This window comes from Chiloscyllium plagiosum, chromosome 5, assembly GCF_004010195.1.
Source record: "Chiloscyllium plagiosum isolate BGI_BamShark_2017 chromosome 5, ASM401019v2, whole genome shotgun sequence".
NCBI classification, from domain to species: Eukaryota; Metazoa; Chordata; class Chondrichthyes; order Orectolobiformes; family Hemiscylliidae; genus Chiloscyllium; species Chiloscyllium plagiosum.
Window position 1 is genome coordinate 117410131 of NC_057714.1, and position 25334 is coordinate 117435464.

The 25334-nt window shown below is 44.8% G+C and overlaps 1 protein-coding gene across 1 annotated transcript; it reads left to right on the forward strand.

Moving 5' to 3' along the window:
• Positions 1-4166: 4166 nt before the first annotated feature.
• c5h8orf82 (chromosome 5 C8orf82 homolog) lies at positions 4167-24754 on the forward strand. The gene is made up of 3 exons (XM_043690881.1): positions 4167-4416; positions 12142-12190; positions 23259-24754. The coding sequence occupies exons 1-3, from the start codon at positions 4201-4203 to the stop codon at positions 23705-23707; spliced, it is 714 nt and encodes a 237-aa protein (XP_043546816.1). The 5' UTR covers positions 4167-4200; the 3' UTR covers positions 23708-24754.
• The last annotated feature ends 580 nt before the right edge of the window (positions 24755-25334 follow it).

Sequence of the window (25334 nt, forward strand, 5' to 3'; positions counted from 1 at the left end):
CGCACGAATACGGGTTTTATTACATCTGATGTTAACACATTCCGAGCATGTAAGAGACCTAAATATACACTCTGGTTAGTTATAGGTTAGATTAGTAGACAGTTGAGTTTTGTTTTTTTTTAATTTTTCGGTTTTTTTTTCTTTCTTCTTTTGTTAAATTTTGGCTATTGTATATTTGATTTAATTGTATATCAATGTTTATATTTGAGAGTTTTGTTTATTTTTGTAAACTTGTAAAAATGTTAAATTTCTAATAAAAATATCTATTAAAATAAATGTCTATCATTCATCATTCTTCTGTTACACTGTAACTTGCGTGTTTTGCATTTCTTGTGCACTTTAGGCCACGCACGATTGTGTAGTTTGTGCTGTCAATGTAGCACCCTCAGTCCCGGAGGAACGCTGTCTCGTTTTTACTGTATCGGTAGAAATGACCAAAAAAGCTACTCTACTCGATAAAAAGAACTTGAGTTTGTGAGTAATTGTAGATATGTAATAACAGTTCTGAGGCTGACTCTCAGTCTCTCCAGCAGGCTCTGTTTTCGTTTCAGATCTCCAGCATCTGCAGTTCTTTGTTTAAATTTAGCACAAAGGTTGCTCCCACAGAGAGCGATTAAACCAATGACCAAGCAGTCAGTTGTTAGTGTTGTTGATTAAATATTGAGCTGGGACAGAGCTTCCTTTTGACTGCTGGATGTTTAACACTTACCTGAGAGGGCAAATAGAGCATTAGTTCAACATTTCATCCATTAGACAGCTCCTCTAATAGCTCACTCTGAGGGAGCTCTGCATTGCAAGCCAGAATATAAGATATTGGGGTCAAATCTCTGCACTGAGATTTAAATCTGGAATGAACCCAACAGAGGGATTGAGCCACAGCTACCACCTAATATCTCTCCTCATACTTAAATTTGTTGCACCATTTTGTGCTTTTTTAAATGTATTTTTTTTTATTCATTCACGGGATGAGGGCGTTTCTGGCTAGACCAACACTTATTGCCCATCCCAAATTGCCCAGAAGGCTGTTGAGAATCAACCACATTGCTGTGGGTATGGAGTCCCATGTTTGTCAGACCAGGTAGACGGCAGTTTCCTTCCCTAAAGGGGATTAGTGAACCAGTAGGGTTTTTTTTCCCCCTGACAATCAACAATGGATTAACAGTCATCATTAGATTCTTAATTCCATATTTTTTATTGAATTCAAATTCCACCATTTGCCATGGTGGGATTTGAACCTGGGTCCCCTGAACATTGCCTGGGTCTCTGGATTAACAGTCCAGCAATAATACCACTGGGCCATCCCCTCCCCATGCAATGGATAAGTGCCATTAGATACAGGAGCAGAAATTGCTCAATGAGTATGCTGCACTATTCAATGAGATCTTGGCTGATCCCGATAACCCTCAATTCCATTTTCCTGCCTTTTACTATAACTCTGGATTCCCTTCTTGATTAAAAATTTACCCCAGCCTTGAATAAATTTAATGATCCAGCCTCGACATCTCTCTGTGGTAAAGAATTCCACAGATTCGCCATTCTCTAAGAGAAGAAATTCCTCCTCATTTCTTTGTAATTCTGAGATGATACCCTCTGGTCCCAGCCTCTCCCACATAAGAGATAGGCCCTTCGGCCCACACTGATTGATGCCAACCACGTAGTGCCAATGTTCTTTCTAAGCTATGCAGCCGCTCCCAGGATCCATGCATGGCGATCCCGTGTACCGACACCATTCCCAGCATTGACCATGGTTTTGGAAATCAATGCAACACAGATCTCTGAGGTCAATGCAGAAGGAGACAGAATGAGAGGAAACATCGCTTAGGGCTGAACAGTGAGATGTCTTTGATGCCAGATTTACAACAACACTGACCTGGTAACCCTTCTCCCTGCTTCTAAGTTTCAGTTGTTTGAATCTCTCATATCCTTATCCCAACTCACATTAAATCCTATTTATCAATCGTTCCTGTTCTCCCTGTCCAGCAATCCCTCAGATTGAAAATTCACATTGCCATGTTCAAATCATAGCATGGACTGAGCACTCCCTAACCCTGCCAATCTCCTCCAGCCTCATAACTTACACAGATATCAACATTTCTCTAATTCCACCCTCTCCAGCACCCTGATGTTCATTGGTTCACCATTGGTGGCCATGTCATTAGTTGCCTGGAGTCTAAGTTCTGCAATTCTGTCCTTCAATTCTCCTCACCTTAGTTTATCTCTTTGTGAAAGTTATTTTTAAAAGCTTTTAAAAATCTTGCTCCTGTGAAGTGCATTGTGAGGCAAGTTAGTGTTCTTGCTAGTTTTATAATAAATTATATTTCTAAATAGCTGCATTCAGTACCACAGGAGGCTGTGGAGGGCAGATCATGGAGTATTTTCAAAAAAGATAGAAAAGTTATTTGGTATTAGAGGCATCAAGTGGGAAAGGGGAAAGTCGGAATATGGTATTGAAATAGAGTATCATAGAGTCGTAGAGATGTACAGCACAGAAACAGTTCTGTCAGTCCAATTTGTCCATGCTGACCAGATATCCAAAATGAATCCATACCCATTTGTCAGCACTTGGCCCATACCCTTCTAAATCCTTCCTACTCATATACTCACCACAATGCCTTTCAGATGTTGAAATTGGACCAGCCTCCACCACTTCCTCTGGCAGCTCATTCCATACACTCACCACCCTCTGCATGAAACAATTGCCCCTAAGGTCCGTTTTAAACCTTTCTCTTCTCACCCTAAACCTATGCCCTCTAGTTCAGGACTCCTCTACCCCAGGGAAAATACCTTGTCTATTTATCCTATCCGTGCCCCTCATGATTCTATAAACCTCTATAAGATCACCTCTCAGCCTCTGATGCTCCAGGGAAAACAGCCCCAGCCTATTCAGCCTCTCCCTATAGCTCAAACCCTCCAACCCTGGCAACATCCTTTTAAATCTTTTCTGAGTTCTTTTAAGTTTCACAACATCCTTCTGATAGGAATGAGACCAGAATTGCATGCAATATTGATCAGAGTGAATGGCACAGCATGCTCTCGGGGTTAACGGCAACCCAGCCCAAATTTTCTAGTAAAAGAAAGTTTTAGAGTCATGGAATCCCTACAGTATGGAAGCAGGACGTTTGGCCCATTGAGTCCACACTGATCCTCTGAAGTAGTCCTAACTACTGAGCCACTGTGTAATGTCTTGGGACTAGATTAGGTTGGGATATCTGGTCGGCATGGGCGAGTAGGACCGAAGGGTCTGTTTCTGTGCTGAACATCTCTATGACTCTAGTTGTCTTACCTGAAATATATACATAATGACAGCTACACTTGAGTGAGGCTGTATGGCCTGACTTCTCCCCTCCAGGTCATATATGGAAACGGAGTAGGCCATTCAGTCTGTTCCACCATTCAATGCGATCATGTCTGATCTGTGGCTTACCTTCTGCCTTAGCTTGTTTCCTTTAATCCCTTTGCCTAAGTAAACGAAAAGTCTCAGATTTAAAATTAGCATTTGATCCAGCATTAACTTCCAATTGTGGAAGAGAGTTCCAAACCTCTACCACTCTTTGTTTGTAGAAGTGCTTCCTAACATCTCTCCAAATGCTCTGGCCCTAATTCTATATCTATGACCCCTAATTCTAGAATCCCTGACCAGTGGAAATAGTTTTATCTTTAACCACCCTGTCCTTTCCGGTTAATAAGGCATCTGGATGGGTATATGAACAGGGAGGGTTTAGGGCGATATGGGCCAAATGCTGGAAAATGTGACTAGATTAATTTAGATATCTGACCGGCATGGATGAGTTGGACTGAAGGGTCTGCTTCCGTGGTGTACATCTTTCTGGCTTTGATCAGATCACTCCTTAAACTTCTAAATTCTAGAGAAACTTGACCTAATTTGCATTATCTCTGCAAGTTAACTTAACAGGTATATCTTAACTTAACAGGTATTATTCTTGTAAGCCTACATTGTACTGCCTACAGGGCCAACACAGCCATCCTAAGGTTTGGTGCTCAGATCTCCTCTCAGTTCTCCAAGTGCCTCTAGACCCAACTCCAACTGTTCCAGTCAAATTACCCTGGAGGCGAGGGGTGGGGGAACCATTATATCCCGGAACTACTGGCGCGGCGCTGGCTCTCCAGCCGGAGCGCTTTAACCGCGGGGAGCGGGTTCCGTGTGTTTGTCCTCCCCCGGCCCCTGGAAACGGGGTCACCATGGTGATAGGTCGGGGGGTCAGAGATCAGAGGTGGGCCTGCGCGATGGCGTTGCCTCTTGCCTCCTCCGGCCGCCGCCTCCTGCAGCAGCTTCCCCCCCGCGGGGCCTGGGGCACCGTCCGCCGCGGCCCCAGCAACCGCTACAGCTACAGGCAGGGCCAGAGCCCGGAGCCCAGGATCCGCGAGTATTTCTACTACATCGACCATCAGGGCCAGGTAAATAAATAAATACCCGGGGAGGGGGGGTAAATACCCAGGTGAGTGGTGGTAAATACCCAGGTGAGTGGTGGTAAATACCCAGGTGAGTGGTGGTAAATACCCAGGTGAGTGGTGGTAAATACCCAGGTGAGTGGTGGTAAATACCCAGGTGAGTGGTGGTAAATACCCAGGTGAGTGGTGGTAAATACCCAGGTGAGTGGTGGTAAATACCCAGGTGAGTGGTGGTAAATACCCAGGTGAGTGGTGGTAAATACCCAGGTGAGTGGTGGTAAATACCCAGGTGAGTGGTGGTAAATACCCAGGTGAGTGGTGGTAAATACCCAGGTGAGTGGTGGTAAATACCCAGGTGAGTGGTGGTAAATACCCAGGTGAGTGGTGGTAAATACCCAGGTGAGTGGTGGTAAATACCCAGGTGAGTGGTGGTAAATACCCAGGGGGGTACACACCCAGGGAGAGGGGGTACACACCCAGGGAGAGGGGGTACACACCCAGGGGAGTGGGGATACGCTCGGGGGAATGGGGGGGATACACCCAAGGGAGAGGGGAGTGGGCGAGGCTGCATTTGTCTGTGTGTGGAATCAAGGAGCCCCAGCAAACCTGAAATCAATGAGAGTCATGGGAAATGTCTCCCCTGGTTGGAAATCTGTCATCTCAGCTCCAGGGCATCTCTGCAGGAGTTCCTCGCGGTAGATATTTTCTGGGAGAAAGTAAGGATTGCAGATACTGGTGATCAGGGTCAAAAAGTGTGGCGCTGGAAAAGCACAACCAGTGAGGCAGCATCCGAGGAGCAGGAGAGGCAATGTTTCGAGCATAAGCTCTTCATCAGGAATGTGCCTGTTCAGTGATGTTATTACACACCTGCGGTAACAGGTTTATCTTCATGCCCTGTCTTGGACGAGATTGCAGCAATGCACCACCTCTAAGTCTGAAGAAGACTGGCAAATTATAGCCAACATCTCTCCAATTCCTCCAGTATCCTTCGATGCATCTCCTCCCCCCGATAACCTATTTATTTTAAGTACTAAATAAAGACCAAAAGATCTGCGGATGCTGTAAATCAGAAACAAAAACTGAAACTGCTAGAACACCTCAGCAAATCTGGCAGCAGCTGTGAAGAGAAATCAGAGTTAACATTTCAGGTCCGGTGACCCTTCCTCAGTACCAGCTCACCTTGTGGTTTAACACAGGTGCCAAGCATGTATTTTAACATCTCATATGTTTCGCCAGTAGAGGTTGCTGCAGCTCTACATATACAGAGCATGACAGAAATAGAACATTATTAGTGTGTCATGTTCTATTTATTAAAGGGGCAGTGTATGTCACTGAATTGTCACAAATTCAGCACTACATGTGTTTGTCATGCTGTCCCTCAGTCTTGCTTGGTGTTTAGAATGGTGGGTTAGAGGCAGTCTGGCCCTGTATTTTAAGCTGCCCTTGAGAATGTGTCATGATTCTTATGACAGCCTCAGGCGACTGTCTGTGTGGAGTTTGCACGTTCTCTCCGTGTCTGCGTGGGTTTCCTCCGGGTGCTCCGGTTTCCTCCCACAGTCCAAAGATGTGCAGGTCAGGTGAGTTGGCCATGCTAAATTGTCCGTAGTGTTAGGTAAGGGGTAAATGTAGGGGTATGGGTGGGTTGCGCTTCGGCGGGGCGGTGTGGACTTGTTGGGCCGAAGGGCCTGTTTCCACACTGTAATCTAATCTAATCCATGGAAAGTGTAAGAGAGCACAACAACTTTAGACCATTATCCCTGCCCTTTTTGTTCTGTATATATTTTTTCCATGTTTCTTTCTTTTATTCATTTGCATTCTGACAGCAGCTATCACCCCCGCCCCCATTCACACCTCCTCAATACACACTATTTGTTTTTGTTTCTTTACCCATTTTACCCACTTCCCCTTTGCCATTGTACCATGAAGTATTTTGGTACTTAATCTCCCCAGCCCTCCATCCTAACACAGACCTTCATTTTTATTGTTCTCCCTCCCACCCTCTATTCCTTGAAGGTTTCATACTAGAGTTACAGGATTTGAAATGTTAGCTGTGTTTCTCTGTCCTCTGATGCGGAGTTTCTCCAGCACTTGCTGTTTTTATTCCTATGTTCCTTTCACTTGCTCAAGTCCTATTAGAACTTCTAACTTTCCCTTGTTCTAAGGAGAGGCTGCAGGCCTGAAACATTGCTCTCTCCATAGATGCTCTGAAGAGGATGCATGAAGCAACTCTCCTTTAGTTAGCAATATCTAGATAAACTGTAGTGAAGATAGTAGTGCTTCACAGTAATATACTAAACAATCAAATTGTCAGCAAAACCAATCCCCACAGGACCACAGTGCCACATCCATTGAAGAACAGCACCGAGTTCAATTAACTCTTATTTGTTAATCATTAAACATGATGCTGGGTTAACGGAAGACTAACCTATATTTCTGCTGGCCATTTCAAGATCTCAGTATGTCCCAAAGGACTTTGAGCCAGTGAAGTAATTTTGAAGAGTATTCATTGTCATCTGTAGGAAAGCGAACACTGATGTTATAGACTCTGATCTGGGTGGGTATTTCAATAAGTCAGTGCCTTTGAGCTCTCTGTCCATTACAGTCCTGACTGAAAGAGTAGATTGCAGGGTGATGATGACGTTGTGGTAATGTTACTAGATGAATAATTTAAAGCCTGGGGTCACGTTCTGGGAACACTGATTCCATAAGATACAGGTGCAAAAGCTTTTGATGTCAAGATCCAGGTTCAAATTCTGAAGAAGAGTCATACCAGACTCAAAACATTAACTCGGCTTTCTATTCACAGAGTTTCTCCAACTTCTGTATTTGCTTCAGATTTCCAGCATCTGGAGTATTTTGTTCAAATCCCACCATGCTGCGGGTGGTGGTATTTACATTCAGTTAATGAAATCTGGAATTGCAAGCTGGTCTCATGAACAGTGACCATGATTTGATTTGTTATTGTCGCATGCACCAAGATACAGTGAAAAGTATTGTTTTGCACGCTATCCAGAGAAATCATACCATATATATGTACATCAGGGTAATTGAACAGCATGCAGAATATCATGTTACAGCTGCAGAGAAAGATCGACTCTAATATATGAGAGGTCTGTTCATAAGTATGATAACAGAGGGGAAGAAGTTGTTCTTAAATCTGTTGCTACATGTTTTCAAATTTTTATATCTTCTGCCCGATTGAAGAAGGTGAAGACAGTACAACCAGGGTGGGAGGGGTCTTTGATGATGTTGGTTGCTTTCCCAAGACAGTGCGAAGTGTAGATGGAGTCAACGGATGGCCTGTGTTGTGTGATGGACTGGGCTGTAATCACAACTCTCCGTAATTTCTTGTGGGCTTGGGAAGCGCAGTTGCTGTACCAAGCTTTCTTGCATCCAGACAGGATGCTTTTTATGGTGCATCTGTAGATATCTAATGAAACCATAATTGTTGTAATAATCCCAGCTGGTTCAATAGGGATCAGTTCTGCTTTTTACATAAGGAAGTCTGTTATTCTTACCCTGCCTGGCCTACATGTGACTCCAGAACCCGACCAGTGTGGTTAACTCTTAACTGCCCTCTGAAATAGCCTGTCAAACCACATAGTCCAAAGGATGGGTATCAAAGAGCAGTACAGTACAGGAACAGGCCCTTCGGCCCACCAAGCCTGCACTGACACATGATGCCTTTCTAATATCGAAACCTTTTGCCTCCACATGGTACCTCTATTCCGACTTATTCATACATCTGTCAAGGTGCCTCTTAAACTTTGCTCTTGAATCTATCTCCACCATCTCTGGCAACACATTCCAGGATCTCAACACCTTCTGTGTGGGAAAAATAAAAACTTGCCTCTCCTGTAAACTTTCCCCTTTTATTGTTTACCTACGTCTCCAAGTAGATTTCTAACTTGGGAGAAAACATTGACTATTCACCCTGCCCTTTCCTCTCATAATTTTGTAAACTTTTATCAGCTTGCCCCACAGCCTCCAAAGTTCAAATGAAAACAAACCAAGTTTATCCAATCTCTCCACATAGCTAGTACCTGACCTTGTCAGTGATGCCCACATCCCCTGAAAGAAGAAAAGGATGGTGTGAATTTAGTTATAACAATGAAAAATTGAATATGTCATCCTGCACAAGAGATTCCCTCCCGTCTGGTCCTGTGTGGACAGGCTATTTATAAATGTAGGCTGACTTATTTTTAGACATAATATGTGAACAAACAATATGTTTGCAATGATTTTTAATCTTATGTTCTAACAGACATGATATGTTTTATTGATTTAGTAGTTTTTCAGAAACTTATTGGCACCAAACTTTAATAAGAGTTCCTATTCTGTCCAAAGATACTCCACAGTTCTGGCAGCATCATCTGGGAGAGACATAATGTTTCCACTCAATGACCCTTCCAAGGTTTGTGTCTGGTTTCTTCAGACTCTCTCACAACTGTTTCTTAGCTGGACAAATGCCGAAAGACTAGACCTATGACTCTTCACCTTTCTTATATACTTATAAGGAAACAAAAGCAAAGTATTTACAAAATTAAATCTGGCCTCTATCCAAATGTTATCACAGTGGATTTTTAAACTTAACTTTAGGGGTTGTGTTTGAGGAGATAATAGGAGAAAGTGAGGACTGCAGATGTTGGACATCAGAGTCGAGAGTGTGGTGCTGGAAAATCACAGCAGGTCAGGTGGATGCTGCCTGAACGGCTATGCTTTTCCAGCACCACACTCTCAACTTTGAGGATACAGTAGTCATGCCTGGCCTCTTGTTGACCTTAGTATCTGCTAGAACTGATCTAAGCAGCGGGTCTGAGTTACTCTGTGTGCTGCTGAAGGCATGCATTCGAATGTCTTTACAAATGGCTGCAGCATAATGATATCGTCTTCCTGTCCCTATAAACCAAGAAGTGCTCTGAATTATTGCAAATGATATCTTGGGAAAGCTCCCACACTGAATTGCCAGCTGTAGCTCAATAGAGAGCTCACTCGGCTCTGAATCAGAAGGATGTGGGGCCAAGCCCTGCTCCAGGACAGTGCTGCATGACCAGAGGTCACTGTATAAATGTGTCCTTTCCTTGTTTATGGAGCAGGTTGATGGTGGTGCAAGTCATTGTATCACTGGACTGGGAAGCCAGAGGTCCAGATAAATGCCTTGGTGCTATGGGGCCAAATCCCACCATGCAGTTGGTGTAATATTTAAGTTCAGGTAATTAATAAAACAGGATGGATAGCAGTCTCAATAATGGTGACCATAAAGCTGTTGTGGGTCACTCATCATGTCCTCTAGAGAAGGAAATAATCATAGAGTGGTACAGCACGAAACAGGTCTTTTGGTCCAACTCATCCATGCTGATCAGATATCCTAGGAATAAGTAAGGACTGGTGATCAACGAGTCGAGAGTGTGTTGCTGGAAAAGCACAGCAGGTCAGGCAGCATCCGAACTGAGTTGGAGGCTTGGGACTGGGATAATGTGGGGGGGGGGGAAATGAGGAAGCTGTTGAAATTCACGTTTAGCCCGTGTGGTTGCAGCGTCCCAAGGTGGATTATGAGGCTTTTCCAGCATCTGATCAGATATCCTAATCTAATCTAGTCCCATTTGCCAGCATTTGGCCCATATCCCTCTGAACCCTTCCTAGTCATGTACCCATTCAGATGCCTTTTGTATGCAGTAATTGTACCAGCCTTAGCCACTTCCTCTGGCAGCTCATTCCATACACACGCCACCCTCCGCATGAAAATGTCCCTTTGGTCCCTTTTAAATTTTTCCCCTCTCACCTTAAACCTATGCCCTCTTGTTTTAGACTCCCCTGTGCTGGGAAAAGGCCTAGTTTATTCATCCTATCCATGCCCCTCAGAGATGTACAGGACGGGGACAGACCCTTCAATCCAACTCGTCCATGCCTACCAGATATCCTAAATTAATCTAGTCCCATTTGCCAGCACTTGGCCCATATCCCTCTGAACCCTTCCTAGTCATGTACCCAGTCAGGTGCCTTTTAAATGTTGTAATTGTGCCAGCCTCCGCCTCTTTCTCTGGCAGCTCATTCCATACACACACCACCCTCAGTGTGAAAATGTTGTACCTTGAGTCCCTTTTAAATCTTTCCCCTCTCGCCCTAAACCTATGCTCTCCATTTCTGGACTCACCCACCCAGGTAAAAGACCTTGCCTATTTACCCTATACATACCCCTCATGATTTTATAAACCTCTATAAGGTCACCCCTCAGCCTCTGATGCTCCAAGGAAAACAGTCCCAGCCTGTTCAGCCTCTCCCAATAGCTCAAATCCTCCATCCCTTATAAGTCTTTACTGAACCCTTTCAAGTTTCACAACATCTCTACTATGGCAGGGAGACCAGAATTGAACACAGTATTCCAAAAGACAAGGCTCATAAAAATCCGCGATCATTACTTGGTTTGGTCTACAAGTGATTCCAGACTCAGCACGCTATTGTTGGTTCATAACAGCTCTGACAATCAACTCAATCCAAGGGCAGTTAGGAATGGATAACAGTTGCTGGCCTCGGTGGCTAGAATCCCTGAAAAGATTCAATGGAAGAATTCCCGCTGTAGCTTGTGAATAGTCCTTTTGACATTCCAAGTGTCATTAAAATACTTAATTTTACAGTGATTACAACAAAAAATGTGATACTGTAAGATATGGCGATGACGCTGTTCTACCACGTACGGTGTGGATGCGACACTGTCCTGTGGTGTACGGTGTGGATGCGACACTGTGCCGTGGTGTACGGTGTGGATGCGACACTGTGTCGTGGTGTACGGTGTGGATGCGACACTGTGCCGTGGTGTACGGTGTAGATGCGACACTGTGCCGTGGTGTACGGTGTGGATGCGACACTGTGCCGTGGTGTACGGTGTGGATGCGACACTGTGCCGTGGTGTACGGTGTGGATGCGACACTGTGCCGTGGTGTACGGTGTGGATGCGACACTGTGCCGTGGTGTACGATGTGGATGCGACACTGTCCTGTGGTGTACGATGTGGTAATGATACTGTCCTGTGGTGTACGATGTGGTAATGACACTGTGCTATGGTGTACGATGTGGTAATGACACTGTCCTGTGGTGTACGATGTGGTAATGACACTGTCCTGTGGTGTACGATGTGGTAATGATGCTGTCCTGTGGTGTACAATGTGGATATGACACTGTCCTGTGGTGTATGATGTGGATATGACACTGTCCTGTGGTGTATGATGTGGATATGACACTGTCCTGTGGTGTACGATGTGGATATGACACTGTCCTGTGGTGTATGATGTGGATCTGACACTGTCCTGTGGTGTATGATGAGGTAATTACACTGTCCTATGGTGTACGATGTGGATACGACACTGTCCTGTGGTGTACGATGTGGATACGACACTGTCCTATGGTGTACGATGTGGATACGACACTGTCCCGTGGTGTACGATGTGGATATGACACTGTCCTGTGGTGTACGATGTCAATACGACACCTTCCTGTGGTGTACGATGTGGTAATGACACTGTCCTGTGGTGTACGATGTGGTAATGACACTGTCCTATGGTGTACGATGTGGATACGACACTGTCCTGTGGTGTACGATGTGGATACGACACTGTCCTGTGGTATACGATGTCAATGATGTGGATACGACACTGTCCTGTGGTATACGATGTCAATACGACACTGTCCTGTGGTGTACGATATGGTACTGACGCTGTTTGTGTTTTGTTGCAGTTGTTCCTTGATGACACCAAAGTGAAGAATTTCATCACCTGCTTTAAAGGTGAGTGTAGCTCTATCCCTGACTACCTTCAAGTTAAATAAATACATCTGACACTCCGCAACTAAAACCTCACCCACTGAATCAGATATAGGTCACTCTGCTATAGTGCTCGTTTTGCCAATTCGGTTTATCAATTGATTGGTAAATTGGGGAACAGTTTTTGTAAAACATGAACTTCCCTTGCCTATGATGTGATTCCATCCCTGGTACCTTCAGTCCACTCTTGGTGTTTAGTTCAGGTCAAGCAAGGGAGGTTGGATGATGGAGCAAATTTTTTCTAACCTTACTGTTGGCATTTTTGAGGATGTTTTTAGAAATTATTGCAGGAGAAAAGATTTGGATTGCAAGATTGTTCTCGTTCTGGACAATGCACCAAGCCATCCTCCTGCCATTGGTGAGCTTTCTGAAAAACATCAAAGTGCTATTTCTACCTCCAAACGCAACCTCTCTCATTCAACCCAAGGACCAGGGTGGAATGGCACCTTTTAAAGCTTATTATTTAAGGCACATATTCATGAGCTGATTGCAGGTACTGAAGGGGTTAATGAGGACAGTGTTCTTGAATTTTGGAAGAGCTTTAACATTAAGAATGCTACTGACATCAGTGTGGAGGCCTGGGGTGATGTCAGTAAAAACTGCTGACATGCGGTTTGGTGGAAGCTTCTCCCAGATTTTCTTCATGGTTTTAAAGGGGTTGAACCGTCAGAGGAGCTTCCAGCAATCAAAGAATATTGTGTTGTTCTTGCAAAGCCGTTGGATTTGAAGAAGTGGGGACTGATAATGTTGAGGAGCTGCTCGAGTCCCAGTGTGAAGAACTCTCCAGAACTGATTGACAACAACTTGTTGCTGTGGAGGAGCCTGAAGCTCGAGACGAAGATGGTGAAGTCTAGGATGCAGCACTAACGAGAGCTTTCCACTTCTGTTTTGTCCTGAGGGAAGTTGAGAAGCAGTGAGCAGCTCTTAGAAGACAGTGACAACAATGAAGAATGCAGCAGGAAGGCGGTTTGTGGCATAATGTCTTATCTGGCACCCTACCCTATGAACAGCTCCTTCATGGAAGAAGAAAGATAGCAAGGAAGCAAAAAGTAGATGCCGTTTTTAAGCCAAGTCCCAATAAACAGTCTGAGGACAATGAACTACAGCCATCAATTTCTGGACTAAATATTTTCTTACTAAGAACCCTGTGCGCAGAACCGCGCCTCAAAGTGATGATGATGACGACCCTCAGCCCCTGTGTTAATACAGTACTGTAACCCAGCAAACTCAGAAACCCTTTAAAGTGTTAAATTTATTGTGTTATTTCATTAAAATATATGATTTTAACATTTACTTAGACTGTGCCATTGTTTGTGTTAAGCTAACTACTAATTTTGTTTTGATTTTTGGTGGTCTGCCCCAGCCCTGTTTTCTCCCTCAGACCCTGTTATTTTTATTGCCCAACTTTCTATAACACGCGGTCACACGAAAATGCACCTACTGCTTTATAGCAGAATAGTCTGTAATGTGGCAGAGCAGTTAGAAAAATCTTCATGTGCTCACAAAAACATTGTTTCTCATGAGCAGATCAAGACTCCTGTTATCACCCTGACCGGTTCTGGCCTACATGTGTCCCCACTGCAAAGTGATTGACACTTAATTGCCCTCTGAACAGTTAGAGATGTGAAATAAATGCTGGCTCTTCATAAATGCTGCCTGACCTGCTGTGATTTCCAGCATTTTTTGTTTTCAGTCATATTATAACAAGTGTTTAGTTATTGCTCTCTCAGAATATAGAGTGAAAATTATCCCAAGTCTTTCTTTTATCAGCAATTGAATGAAGATCTTCTAGTGAAATGGAGTTTCCTTTATAATAAATACTGTCAACTCTAGGAGCTGATAGGTTTGTACTTTTAGTACCTAGGTGTTTCATCCATCTCTCTTTCATTAGCTGTTGCCATTTAGAATATGGAATAAAACTCTATATTAACCCTGCCACAATAATTGCTGTAGGCTTACAAGAGCTATTGAATCTTCATTTCTCACGATACTATCCCCTTCACATTTGGTGTTAGAACAGTCCAGAGCTGGGTGAGGAGACTGATCTGTGAGAATCCTAACTAAATTAAGCGGCACAGTGGCTCAGTAGTTTGTACTGCTGCCTCACAGCACCAGGGACTTAGGTTTGATTCCAGCCTCGGGTGACTGTGTGGAGTTTGCACATTCTCCCCGTGTCTGCGTGGGTTTCCTCCGGGTGCTCTGGTTTACCCCCAAAATCCAAAGATGTGCAGGTCAGGTGAACTGGCCATGCTAAATTGCCCATAGTGTTCAGGGATGCCTGGGTTAGGTGCATTAGTCAGGGGTAAACGTTAGGGGAATGGGTCTGGGTGGGTTACTCTTCGGAGGGTCGGTGTGGACTTGTTGGGCCGAAGGGCCTGTTTCCACACTGTAGGGATTCTATCAACTTACCTTCATCTTTGATGGTGTCCTTCAGCCAGTTAACCTGATGCAAATGGAAGCTCAGTTCAGGATGAGAGGGTTGAGTTTTCTGAAGGTGTAGAGCATCCAGGAGAGCTTGAGTTTTTTTTTTAACACCATAAAGTCAAACTTTCAGAAGCACGTCCTCCCTCCTGTCTCCAAACTGATCCGAGCTCCAACACTGACAGACCAGTTTGCCACTAGGTGCTGTGCTTGAGTCTGGGAGTGTTCTTCAGTCAGTTGGACCCCATGTGTGACCACACCAGAGCGCTCTTCACCAAACGGACAGTTCAGCCCATAGGAGGGAGACTCCAGTGTCATGGTTGGACTTGGATGATACCAGTACACAGCAGCATGAGGGGACATGAGTGCTCTTTCATGGACATATCTCAGAATAAGCTGTGTTGTGCACAGTTTTCACCAAAAGAAGAAGGGTGTGTGTGTGTGTGTCGGGGTGGTGCAGTGGCGGGATGAGAGAGATTCTTTTTATTTAGATTCCCAAGAGCTTTGTGTGGTCTGTGACAATCAAAAGCACTTTCCCATGGGTTGGCCTTCAGCTGAAGTTGCTAATATAAACATTACCTCAGTATTGGATAATTTAGGTTTGTTCCACCAACGAAGCAGCAGTGCTAAATACACACCCACCATACTCAACCTTCAATCGGAGAACAGCAGTGAATAAATAGGACCCAGTCTCCTAAGCTACGAAGGCTGGATTGCTGCGAGATGACCTCAAAACTCAGGCTGTGGTATGAATAGCCCTGGGCAACAGGCCATTTGGTCCAGAAGGTGTATATCAGTTTTTATGCGGTAAAGGAATCTCTGACCACCTTACTTCAGCCATCAGATGATGCTTCTGTTCTTTACTCCGCAATTTGATTTCAGATAGTCAACATAGTTTCGTCAGGGGCAGGTCGTGTCTCACAAACCTCAATGAGTTTTTTTGAGAAGGTGACCAAGCATGTAGATGAGGGCAGGGGAGTTGATGTGGTGTACATGGACTTCAGTAAAGCCTTTGAAAAGGTTCCACATGGTAGGCTGTTGGAGAAAATGCAAAGGCATGGAATTGAGAGTGACTTAGCAGTTTGGATTAGGAACTGGCTTTCTGAAAGAAGGCAGCGAGTGGTGGTTGATGGAAAATATTGGAATGTGTTTTTTAGCCTTGCTCTGCTGTTCACATGAATGTTTATATCTGGAAAAGAGTATATCAGCTGGAAAAGTCTCCAGTTCGGTGAGTCTGCTCCGGGGTTACGTTTAACCGCCGAGCGTGGGTTGTTGGCAACCGCTCTACGAGAACTGACGGCTCCCAGTTCCGGTAACATGTAGAGTGAGTATAAGCCAGACCCGTTGTAAGTATGAGACCTGGTTGTGGCGACGCTGCGGGGAATAAAATGCTCATATTCTAGCAGACTCGCTTCTTGGTCGTTTGTTCTGTGTCAGACTACTCTCCTACGAACCTGACCTTGAGAATTTTTTAAAACAGATCTTAAAGTCCATGTACATAGATTCCTGAAAGTTGCCATCCGGTTGATAGTACTGTTAAGAAGGCATACGGTGTGTTAGGTTTCATTGGTAGAAGGATTGAGTTCCGGAACTGCAATATCATGCTGCAATTATACAAAACGCTGGTAGGGCCACACTTGGAATATTGTGTACAGTTCTGGTTGCAGGGTAGACAGTGAAAGTATTTTTCATAGGATGGTGACGTCAGCGTGTACGAGGGGGCATAACTACAAATGGAGGGGTGATAGACTTAAGACAGATGTCAGAGGCAGGTTCTTTATGCAGAGAGTAGTAAGGGTGTGGAATGCCCTGCCTTTCAATGTAGTTAACTCAGCCACATTCGGGAGATTTAAACAATCCTTGGATAAGCACATGAATGACGATGGGCTAGTGTAGGGGGATGGGCTGAGAATAGTTCACAGGTCAGCGCAACATCGAGGACCGAAGGGCCTGTTCTGCGCTGTTGTATGTAGAGCTTCCGCCTGGATGCATTAATTGAATATATTCCAGATAGGAATCTAACAATTGCGATCAGTGACATCAAAGGATATGGAGTGTGTGTGTGTGAAGGTAGATGGTCTATGAGATAGATTATCTAGAGTGGTGGAGCACATCTGTTAGACTGAAAAGCCTACACCAGCAGTTTGATTCCCTTCGGGGAGGTGATGATCTAGTGGTATTATCACTGGAACTGTTAATCATGGGGAACCTGGGTTTGAATCCCACCGTGGCAGATGGTGGAATTTGTTTTCAGTAAAAAAAGTCTGAGATCCAAGATGGCAGTGGTCCAAGAGGTCTGCTGTGCCCTGCTCTGTGCCATACCCCGGCCAAGGTGCCCCCCCCCCCACCACCACCCCGAGGAGAAAATTGATAATATAGTCTAGAGTTTCTAAAACTGTGATTTGAAAGCTCTAAGATCAAAATGAAGTTGGCCAAAGGAAAAGGGGCAAAAAGAGTACAGCAGGCAGGCCGCTCCCCTACTGTGTTGGGGTACCCGCAGCCATTGCTCAAACACCCGAGGCTAAACTCCGAGAAAGATCAAGGCAGCGCTGGAGCCAATCTCTGCCATGTTAAAGAAGCATGAGCAGAAGATCCAAATGCTGGACTGATGAGTGGAAGTGGTCGAACAGAGGACCGCAGCTTTGGAGACCACGGTGGGGGTCTCAATAGGACGGCTCAGGAGGCTGGAAGACCAGGTTTGGATCCACCAAGAACAAGTGGATGACCTTGAAAATAAAAGCAGAAGGAAAAGCTTATAGCTCGTGGGTCTCCCGGAGCATGAGGCCTTATAGATTCTGTACTGCCTTGGTGTAAAACCTGATTTACTTAACATTTCGATCGGTTGGTTATTGTTTGGGTTTTTTTTTGGCTGTTCCTTTCTGGATTGGGGTCGCTATATCTGTGGTTAAGATGTATGGAGAAGAGAGGGTGAGGGTGAGTGTCCATTGTTAAGTCTCAGTAATATAAATAACAACATGTTCTCTTTGTCTGTGAATTGCCTGGGACTGGAGCATGTCCTCAACTGGAAGGAGCCAGGATGGTTGCAAGGATAGGGAGGATTGCCCCAATGGGCAAGGGGGAAGATCTCTCGTGAATTTAGGTGTTTCTTTAATTTAAATGTAATGGTTAGTTTTTTGGTTTTCATAGGAGTAGTTTTTAGTTTTTCTGGTGTTAATGTTTTTTCGCTCACTGCACCTCAGATCGGCTTCCTCCTCTTGGGAAATCAGTGGCCTGCCCTGGATGACCATAGGCAAAAGTGGGTACTGCAGATGCTGGAAATCAGAGTCTAGATTAGAGTCATACTGGAAAAGCACAGCATGTCAGGCAGCATCCGAGGAGCAGGAGAATTGGCGTTTTGGGTAAAAGCCATACTTACCTGGATGACCATGGCTCGTGATCTGTTTCGATGGTGCACCTGGAATGTAAAAGGGAGCCATTCTCCCATTAAAGGAAATAAGGTGCTGTCAAGCTTTAGAAAGGAAAGGGTGGACATTGCCCTGCTGCAGGAGACACATTTAACTGATAAGGAACATCTGAAAATACAGCTGGGGGGTTATGACAGGGTATTCTTCTCCTCCTTTAGCTCTAAGAGTAGAGGAATGGCGAAACTGGTAAGAAAGAACCTCCCATTCCAGGTAATGGAGCAAATTAAGGACGAACATGGACGATTCATCATTCTTAAAGCTTTAATACATGGAGAAGACTATGGCGTCCTGAATGTTTATTGTCCCTCGGCGCATCCTCTTAAATTTCTAATTGATGCAGTTGCTAAATTAATGATTCTTGAGCTGCACCGTATGATCATAGGAGAGGATTTTCACCGCCTAATGGATCCTGGGGTAGACAGGATGCCAAGGGGCCCAGTCGGCACACCCATGATTGACATGTGTGAGGAGTTGGGATTGGTGGATGTGTGGAGGTATCTCCACCCTAATGAAAGAGACTTTACTTTTTAATCTAACCCACACAAGTGCCACATGCGAATTGACATGTTTTTTATGCTGTCGATCTGTTTGGACAGAACATTGGCATGCAAAATTAGGAATATAGCTGTCCCTGACCATGTGCCAGTGTGTTTAGATGTTAAAATAAAACGTGGCGAAACAGATGCACGGCACTGGCACCTGGGCCCACTCCTGTTAAGGAACAGCAAATTTGTTGAGTACGTTACAAGAGAATTCAGGGCCTTCTGGGATGGCCCTGGGATGACTCTGGTACAGCCAGTAATCCATCGGTACATTGGGAGACCACGAAGGCATACTTATAAGGCCTGACCATTTCATATTCAATGGCTAGAAAGAGGCAGAGCGGGGAGCAGCAACGGATGCTGGAGGCCTGGCTGAAGCTATCTGATGAAGCATATTATAATAGGCCGTTATTGGTCAAGCTGCAGTGGGTCACAGCTCTCTGGGCTGCTCTCATTGCACACACAGGTGGCAAGAAAAGAGGTCTCCTTTGCTAAACAAAGGTTGTTTGAATTTGGAGATAAGCCAGGCAGATATTTGGCTTACCTGGCTAGAAAGAAAAGTGCTTCGCAAGCCATTATATCTATCAGAGAGAGGGCTGGCAGTAACCCGTGAGTTGAAGAAGATCAATGTTAGATTTTGGGAATACTTTGCAGAGTTGTACTGGTCGGAGGGCGGTGAAGACAGTGCAGGGAGAATGCAGTCCTTTTTTGAGAACCTGGACTTCCCGGTGTAAACGCGGAACAGGCCTCCCTGTTAAATGTGCCTACGACAATACAAGAGGTGCAGGAGCAATAAAGCATTTCCAGGGTGGCAAAGCACCGGGGCCAGATAGATTCCTGAGTGAGTTTTATAAAGAATTCATAAATGTGTCAGTGGTGCCACTTTTGGGGATGTATAGCTGTTCGTATACACAGGATTGTCTTCTGCCTTCTGTTAGGGAGGCTAATACCTCCCTCATTTTAAAGAAGGGGAAAGACCCCGAAGAATGTGCTTCATACAGACCCATTTCATTGCTGAATGTGGACTTTAAAATTCTGTCAAACGTGCTGACCTTGAGCTTGGGAAACGTATTTTCTGATATTATAAAAGAAGAACAGGCAGGTTTTATCAAGGGCTGTAGCTTTTCCAACATTATCAGGCTGGTACTGAACATAGTGCAGGTATGCCAGCAAAGATTGAATCTGGGTTTGGTGGTCTCCCTAGACGCAGAAAAGGTGTTTGACCGGGTAGAATGGCCGTCCCTGTTTGGGGTCCTCGAGCGTTTTAGTCTTCGGGGGAGCCTTTGCCAGATGGGTAGAGGTATAATTATCCTAAGGTGGCAGTCATCACTAACGGCACTCAGTCGGATAACTTTAATATTGGGAGAGGTAGGCAACAGGGGTGTCCTCTTTCACCGCTGTTATTTACCTTGGTAATTGAGCCGATAGCTGAGGCTATCAAGAGAGATCCTGAAATAGCGGCGCCAAGGATAGGAATGGGGGAGCATAAGATCACCCGATATGCTGACGACATTCTTCTGTTTTTGGCCTATCTAGAGAAATCCATACCCCGATTAATTCAAAAAATTAATTTATTTGGCAATTCTTAGGGGTGCAGGATCAACTTTACAAAATTGGAAGCCGTGCTGGTGGGGGTGGGGGTTAGTGGAGGTGCCTGATCTGAAGGATGGAATGCAGTTCCTGTTTAGATGGTCGTCAAAGGTTTTGGAAATTTTTGTTACCCCTGTCTTCCACCAGCTGTATAAAGCTAACTAAGTACAATTACTGGAGAGGATAAAGCAGGATTTGCAGCAGTGAGGAGGGATTACCGTTATCACGGTTAGGCCGGATAGCCCTGATTAAAATGAATGTTCTTCCTCGCCTCACGGGACTAAGCAACACCTTCCATTTTCGGTTAGATTCACACATGTATTGGGACACAATTTTAACCCTTTCACCACACACGGTTAGGCCGGATAGCCCTGATTAAAATGAATGTTCTTCCTCGCCTGTGGTATCCCATGAGAATGCTCCCGTTGTTGCTACCCAGACGAGTGTAATAGAGGCTCAATAATTGGCTTGGGTCCTTTTTTTGGTGCTGTAGGCTTTCCCAATTAAATTTACTAAATTTCAACTCCCGCAGGCTGGGGGCGGACCTTCCGGACTTGAAGAGATATCAAATAAGCGCCCCGTTAGCATATGTGGGTAACTGGGTTTGGGGAATTCGGGGTCAGTTTGGCTTGATGTTGAAGCCTCTCAATTGAGATGTCCCCTAGTTAATCTATTATTCATGGATATGATGAAATCCGTGATCGAGCAGTGTAAGAGCCCAATCAGTTTAAATACGGTGAAAGCTTGGAGGATAATGAGGCAAGACGAGGGCAATTGGTTTAAGACCTCACCGTTTACCCCGTTGGTGGGATCCTCAGGATTTAAACCTGGGGCAATGGACTCTGGCTTTAAGCTATAGGAGGATAAGGGAATCTCTTGTCTGCGAGATTTATTTGAGGGGGGGGGATGTTAATGTAGTTTACCCAGCTAAGTCAGAAATATGGATTGCCTAATCGGGACCTTTTCCAGTACTTTTCAAGGTAAGGGATTATATCCAGAGGAGAACCACACTCCTGGCTCAGCCTTACAAGTCAGACAGAGAGAAGAGTGCTCCAGTGCACGGGTGCTCTTTCAGTTAGTACTTTGTATCATTTACATAAAGGGCGTACCTTAGGAGATGTGGAGGGGCTCTGTCGGAGTTGGAATTGAGAACTAAGAGAGGATATTTCATTGGAAACATGGGAAGATGTATGGGAAAATGTAAAGAAAATCTCAATATATAACAAAGCACAGGCCATGCAATTTTACACAGGGCTCATATGGTGCCAGAGAGGCTAGCTAAGTTCAAGAGAGGAACATCTCCAGAGTGTCCCAAATGTAAAATAAGCATAGGCACTCTTACACATTGCTACTGGTCATGTTACAAGATACTGGAGTGCCATAGTAAAGGAGCTGAAGGAAATTCTGGGAATTTAAGTCACGGTGGATCGGTATTTCTTTTCCTGGGGTTGCCAAACTTGCCCTCTCTGGGGGAGCACGGGGGAAGAGGTTGTGTAACCTTCTTACGCACTGTGAGAGGATGAACATTTTAATGAAGGACGTCGGAAAAACCCCAGGTCTTATGAGATGGCGCAGGCTGGCGATGGAGCATCTCCCCCCAGACTACCTCACAAATATGGTGCACCACAAAACGGAGCAGTTTTAGAAGACGTGGCAGCCCTTTCTAAATTATATAGACGCAGACGTACAGGCAATATGAACCAGGGCTGTGGTATAGCAGCAGGAGTTGGATTGGGTGGCCTGTAGGGCCCTGTCAGGGGAATGCTGGGAAAATATGGGTACAATGACTGGTGCTTCCAGGGATGGGAGTTTCAGTGGAGGTGTGCTGAGTGAAAAATAGAATAAGATAATGTGATGTAATTTAATTTAATTTAACTTTAATTCAACTTAATTTAACCTTTATTTAATTTGATTGTAGTTTAGTTTAAGTACATGCATTTGTTCTGGTAGAATAGTAGGCAATTATTAAGAGTATTGTGATATGACACTGTTACACTACTTCTATCCTTTAGTATTCTGTTTTTTTTATACATACAGTTTTTGTAAAAGATTTGAAAAAGTTTTTCCTAAAAATATTCTTTAAAAGTCTGAAATTAAGTTTAATGATATCTGTGAATTCATTGTTGATTGTCAGAAAGCCCCATCTGGTTCATTAATTCCCTTCAGGGAAGGCAACTGCCATCCTTACCTGGTCTGGCCGACATGTGACTCCAGACCCACAGCAATGCAGTTGATTCTCAACTGCCTGGTAGGCCATTAGGGATGGAGACGAAAAAAAACAGCAGATGCTGCAATCCGAAATAGACAGGTAGGAGGCTGGAAGGACACGGCAATCAGGCTTCATCAGGAGGTGGAGAAGTCGACATTTTGGGTGTAACCCTTGTTCAGGACTGGGGCTGGGTGTGGGGGGACTCACTGAGTGCACGTCTGAGGGAGGCAGAGAACATCATCAAAGTGGGCATCCTTTGAAGAGACTTTGCAGTAGAACAAACTTGGTTAGAGACAAAAAACTGCAGATGCTGGAATCCAAGTAGATAAACAGGAGGCTGGAGGAACACAGCAAGCCAGGCAGCATCAGGAGATGGAGAAGGTATAACCCTCCTGCTTGTCTATTTTGGATTCCAGCATCTACAGTTTCTTTTTGTCTGTAACTAAGTTTGTTTCACCTCAAAGTCTCTTCAAAGGATGCCCACTCTGAAGAAATTCAGACGTGCACTCAGTCAGTCCCCCCACACCCACCCCCAGTCCTAAAGAAAGATAGTTAGGGATGGGCAGTAAATGTTGGCCTAGCCTAGCCAGCAAAACCCTCATCCCGGGAATGATTTTTTAAAAAAAATTCCAAAACTGTATCTATTATTTTTCTCCGCCACTGGATGAGGTAGTGAGTTGTATGTTCTGCTGAAATCCATTGTAAAGGTAATAGTGGTGAGTTATTTTTATGGTAATTTGGGGAGTCGGTGCTTGGTGGAAATGCTGTGTGTGGCCCATTTCATTAAAACTCTTTCTCTCTCTCTCTCTCTCTCTCTCTTTCTCTCTCTCTCTGTTGTCAAACAGATAAACAGTTCCTCGTTTTCTTCTTCAAGCAACTCAGGAAAAACTCCACCGGCCGGTACCAGGAGTTCCCCTACGTGTCACTGTGTGGCCGTGAGCGTAACTTCCTGCGCTGTGATGACCTTCCTGTCGTCTTCACCCACCTGATCAAAGGAGACGGCTCGGAGCAGGAGCTGCTGTCCTACTGCGGGGGTGGGGACAAGCTGGCTGTGCCCTTTGAACCCCAGCGGTTGTTCATGCCGGAGAATGGCCGCGTCTATCACCCGGCCCCGGAGAGGTCAGGTGGCGTGGGGCTGGTCAAATCCTCCCTGGCCTTTGAGCTCAGCCCCCAGTTTGAGTACAGTGACGGTGGACCTGACAGTGGCCCACCATCACATTTCCACTGGAACGGTCAGCGTTACAGACTGACCAACGAACTCTCCTCGATCATCACAGGTAGAAAACCAGCCTAGCAGCAGCCTGGCTTTCCATGCTTATGATGGGGTTGTGTGCTGTCAATAACATCTAATCAGGGTCACAGTGGACTGTTGGAAAAACGAAATATTGTAATTATAAACCCCACCCTCCCCATACCCACTACATTGAAGGCTATGTGAAAGGAACTGTAACTGGCCAGCTGCTAGGGAAACTGTACATCTCTGCAACCTGGAGGTAGAGGGCAATACAATTGCTGCTCAGCTCCCCATCCAAGCTGACTGTGATTTACTTGTCTTCTCACAGTTGAATTGTCAATAATCGACCAGGTAAGGTACCACGCAGCATTGCTTCTTTTCATAGAACAGTACAGGCCCTTCCACCCTTGAGGTTGTGCCGGCCTTTTATCCTAAATGTGCATTGGCTTGGAAATCATTATTCCGAGAGCGTTGGTACAACAATATTTTCTCTCCCTATGCCATGCTCCCTATCCAGTTTGTATCTGCAGCCATTCCACCATCCTCTCAGAGAGAGGGAGAGAGCACATGCCCAGCAGTGTACTCACTACGGCTGAATGTCAGAGCAAAGCCTCCAGTGAACACTGCACATTTCCAATTTGACTGAGAGCCTGAGGTGGGGGGAAGAGAAGGAGCGGGGCTGTGGTTGAAAATCTTAACAAGTACCGAGCAGGGATTGAACCTGGGATCTGCTGCTGTTTGCAGCATGATGTGACCTTCTGAATCTCAACACCAAATATCTTCAGCATTCCTTATGGGTTTGACTGTGGAGCCATTAAAATGCTTAGCATTGCAGGCGTGGGTGTGTTTCACTGAGACTGTCAACATGCATTTCTGTTGGAAGCCTCAGATTTGTGTATTCTGAAGAAAGAATTCAGTGTCACTGCACATTTCCAGTCACACGTGCTACTGTCTGTTTAAGTGCCAACTGACATCAGTCACTGAAAATGTCTGGTCATGCATGTAGCAGTCAGCAGGTGGAAGTACTTTATCACAATGCTCATTTCAACAGAACTCTTGAATACTTCATTCTACCAATACAATAAAGAAAATTGTTTTAATATTGAATGCAGCACTAATTCTATTTACTCAGTGAAGCACGAAGCACGTTTTCTGTAAAATATTTATTGGTGAAAATGACAAGGAAATGTTCTTAACATTACGGGATTTAGGAACACAAGTTAGGAGCAGGAGTAGCCATTCGGCCCTTCAAGCCTGCTCTGCCATTCAATAATATATGTCAGGTACAGACAGGATAGATCGAGTGAATCCTTAGAAGAGTGTTAAGAAAATAGGGGTATACTTAAGAGGGAAATCAGGAGGGCAAAACGGGGACATGAGATAGCGTTGGCAAATAGAATTAAGAAGAATCCAAAGGGGTTTTACAAATACATTAAGGACAAAAGGGTAACTAGGGAGAGAATAGGGCCCCTCAAAGATCAGCAAGGCGGCCTTTGTGTGGAGCCTCAGAAAATTGGGGAGATACTATATGAATATTTTGCATCAGTATTTACTGTGGAAAAGGATATGGAAGGTATAGACTTTAGGGAAATAGATGGTGACATCTTGCAAAATGTCCAGATTACAGAGGAGGAAGTGCTGGATGTCTTAACGGTTAAAAGTGGATAAATCCCCAGGACCTGATCAG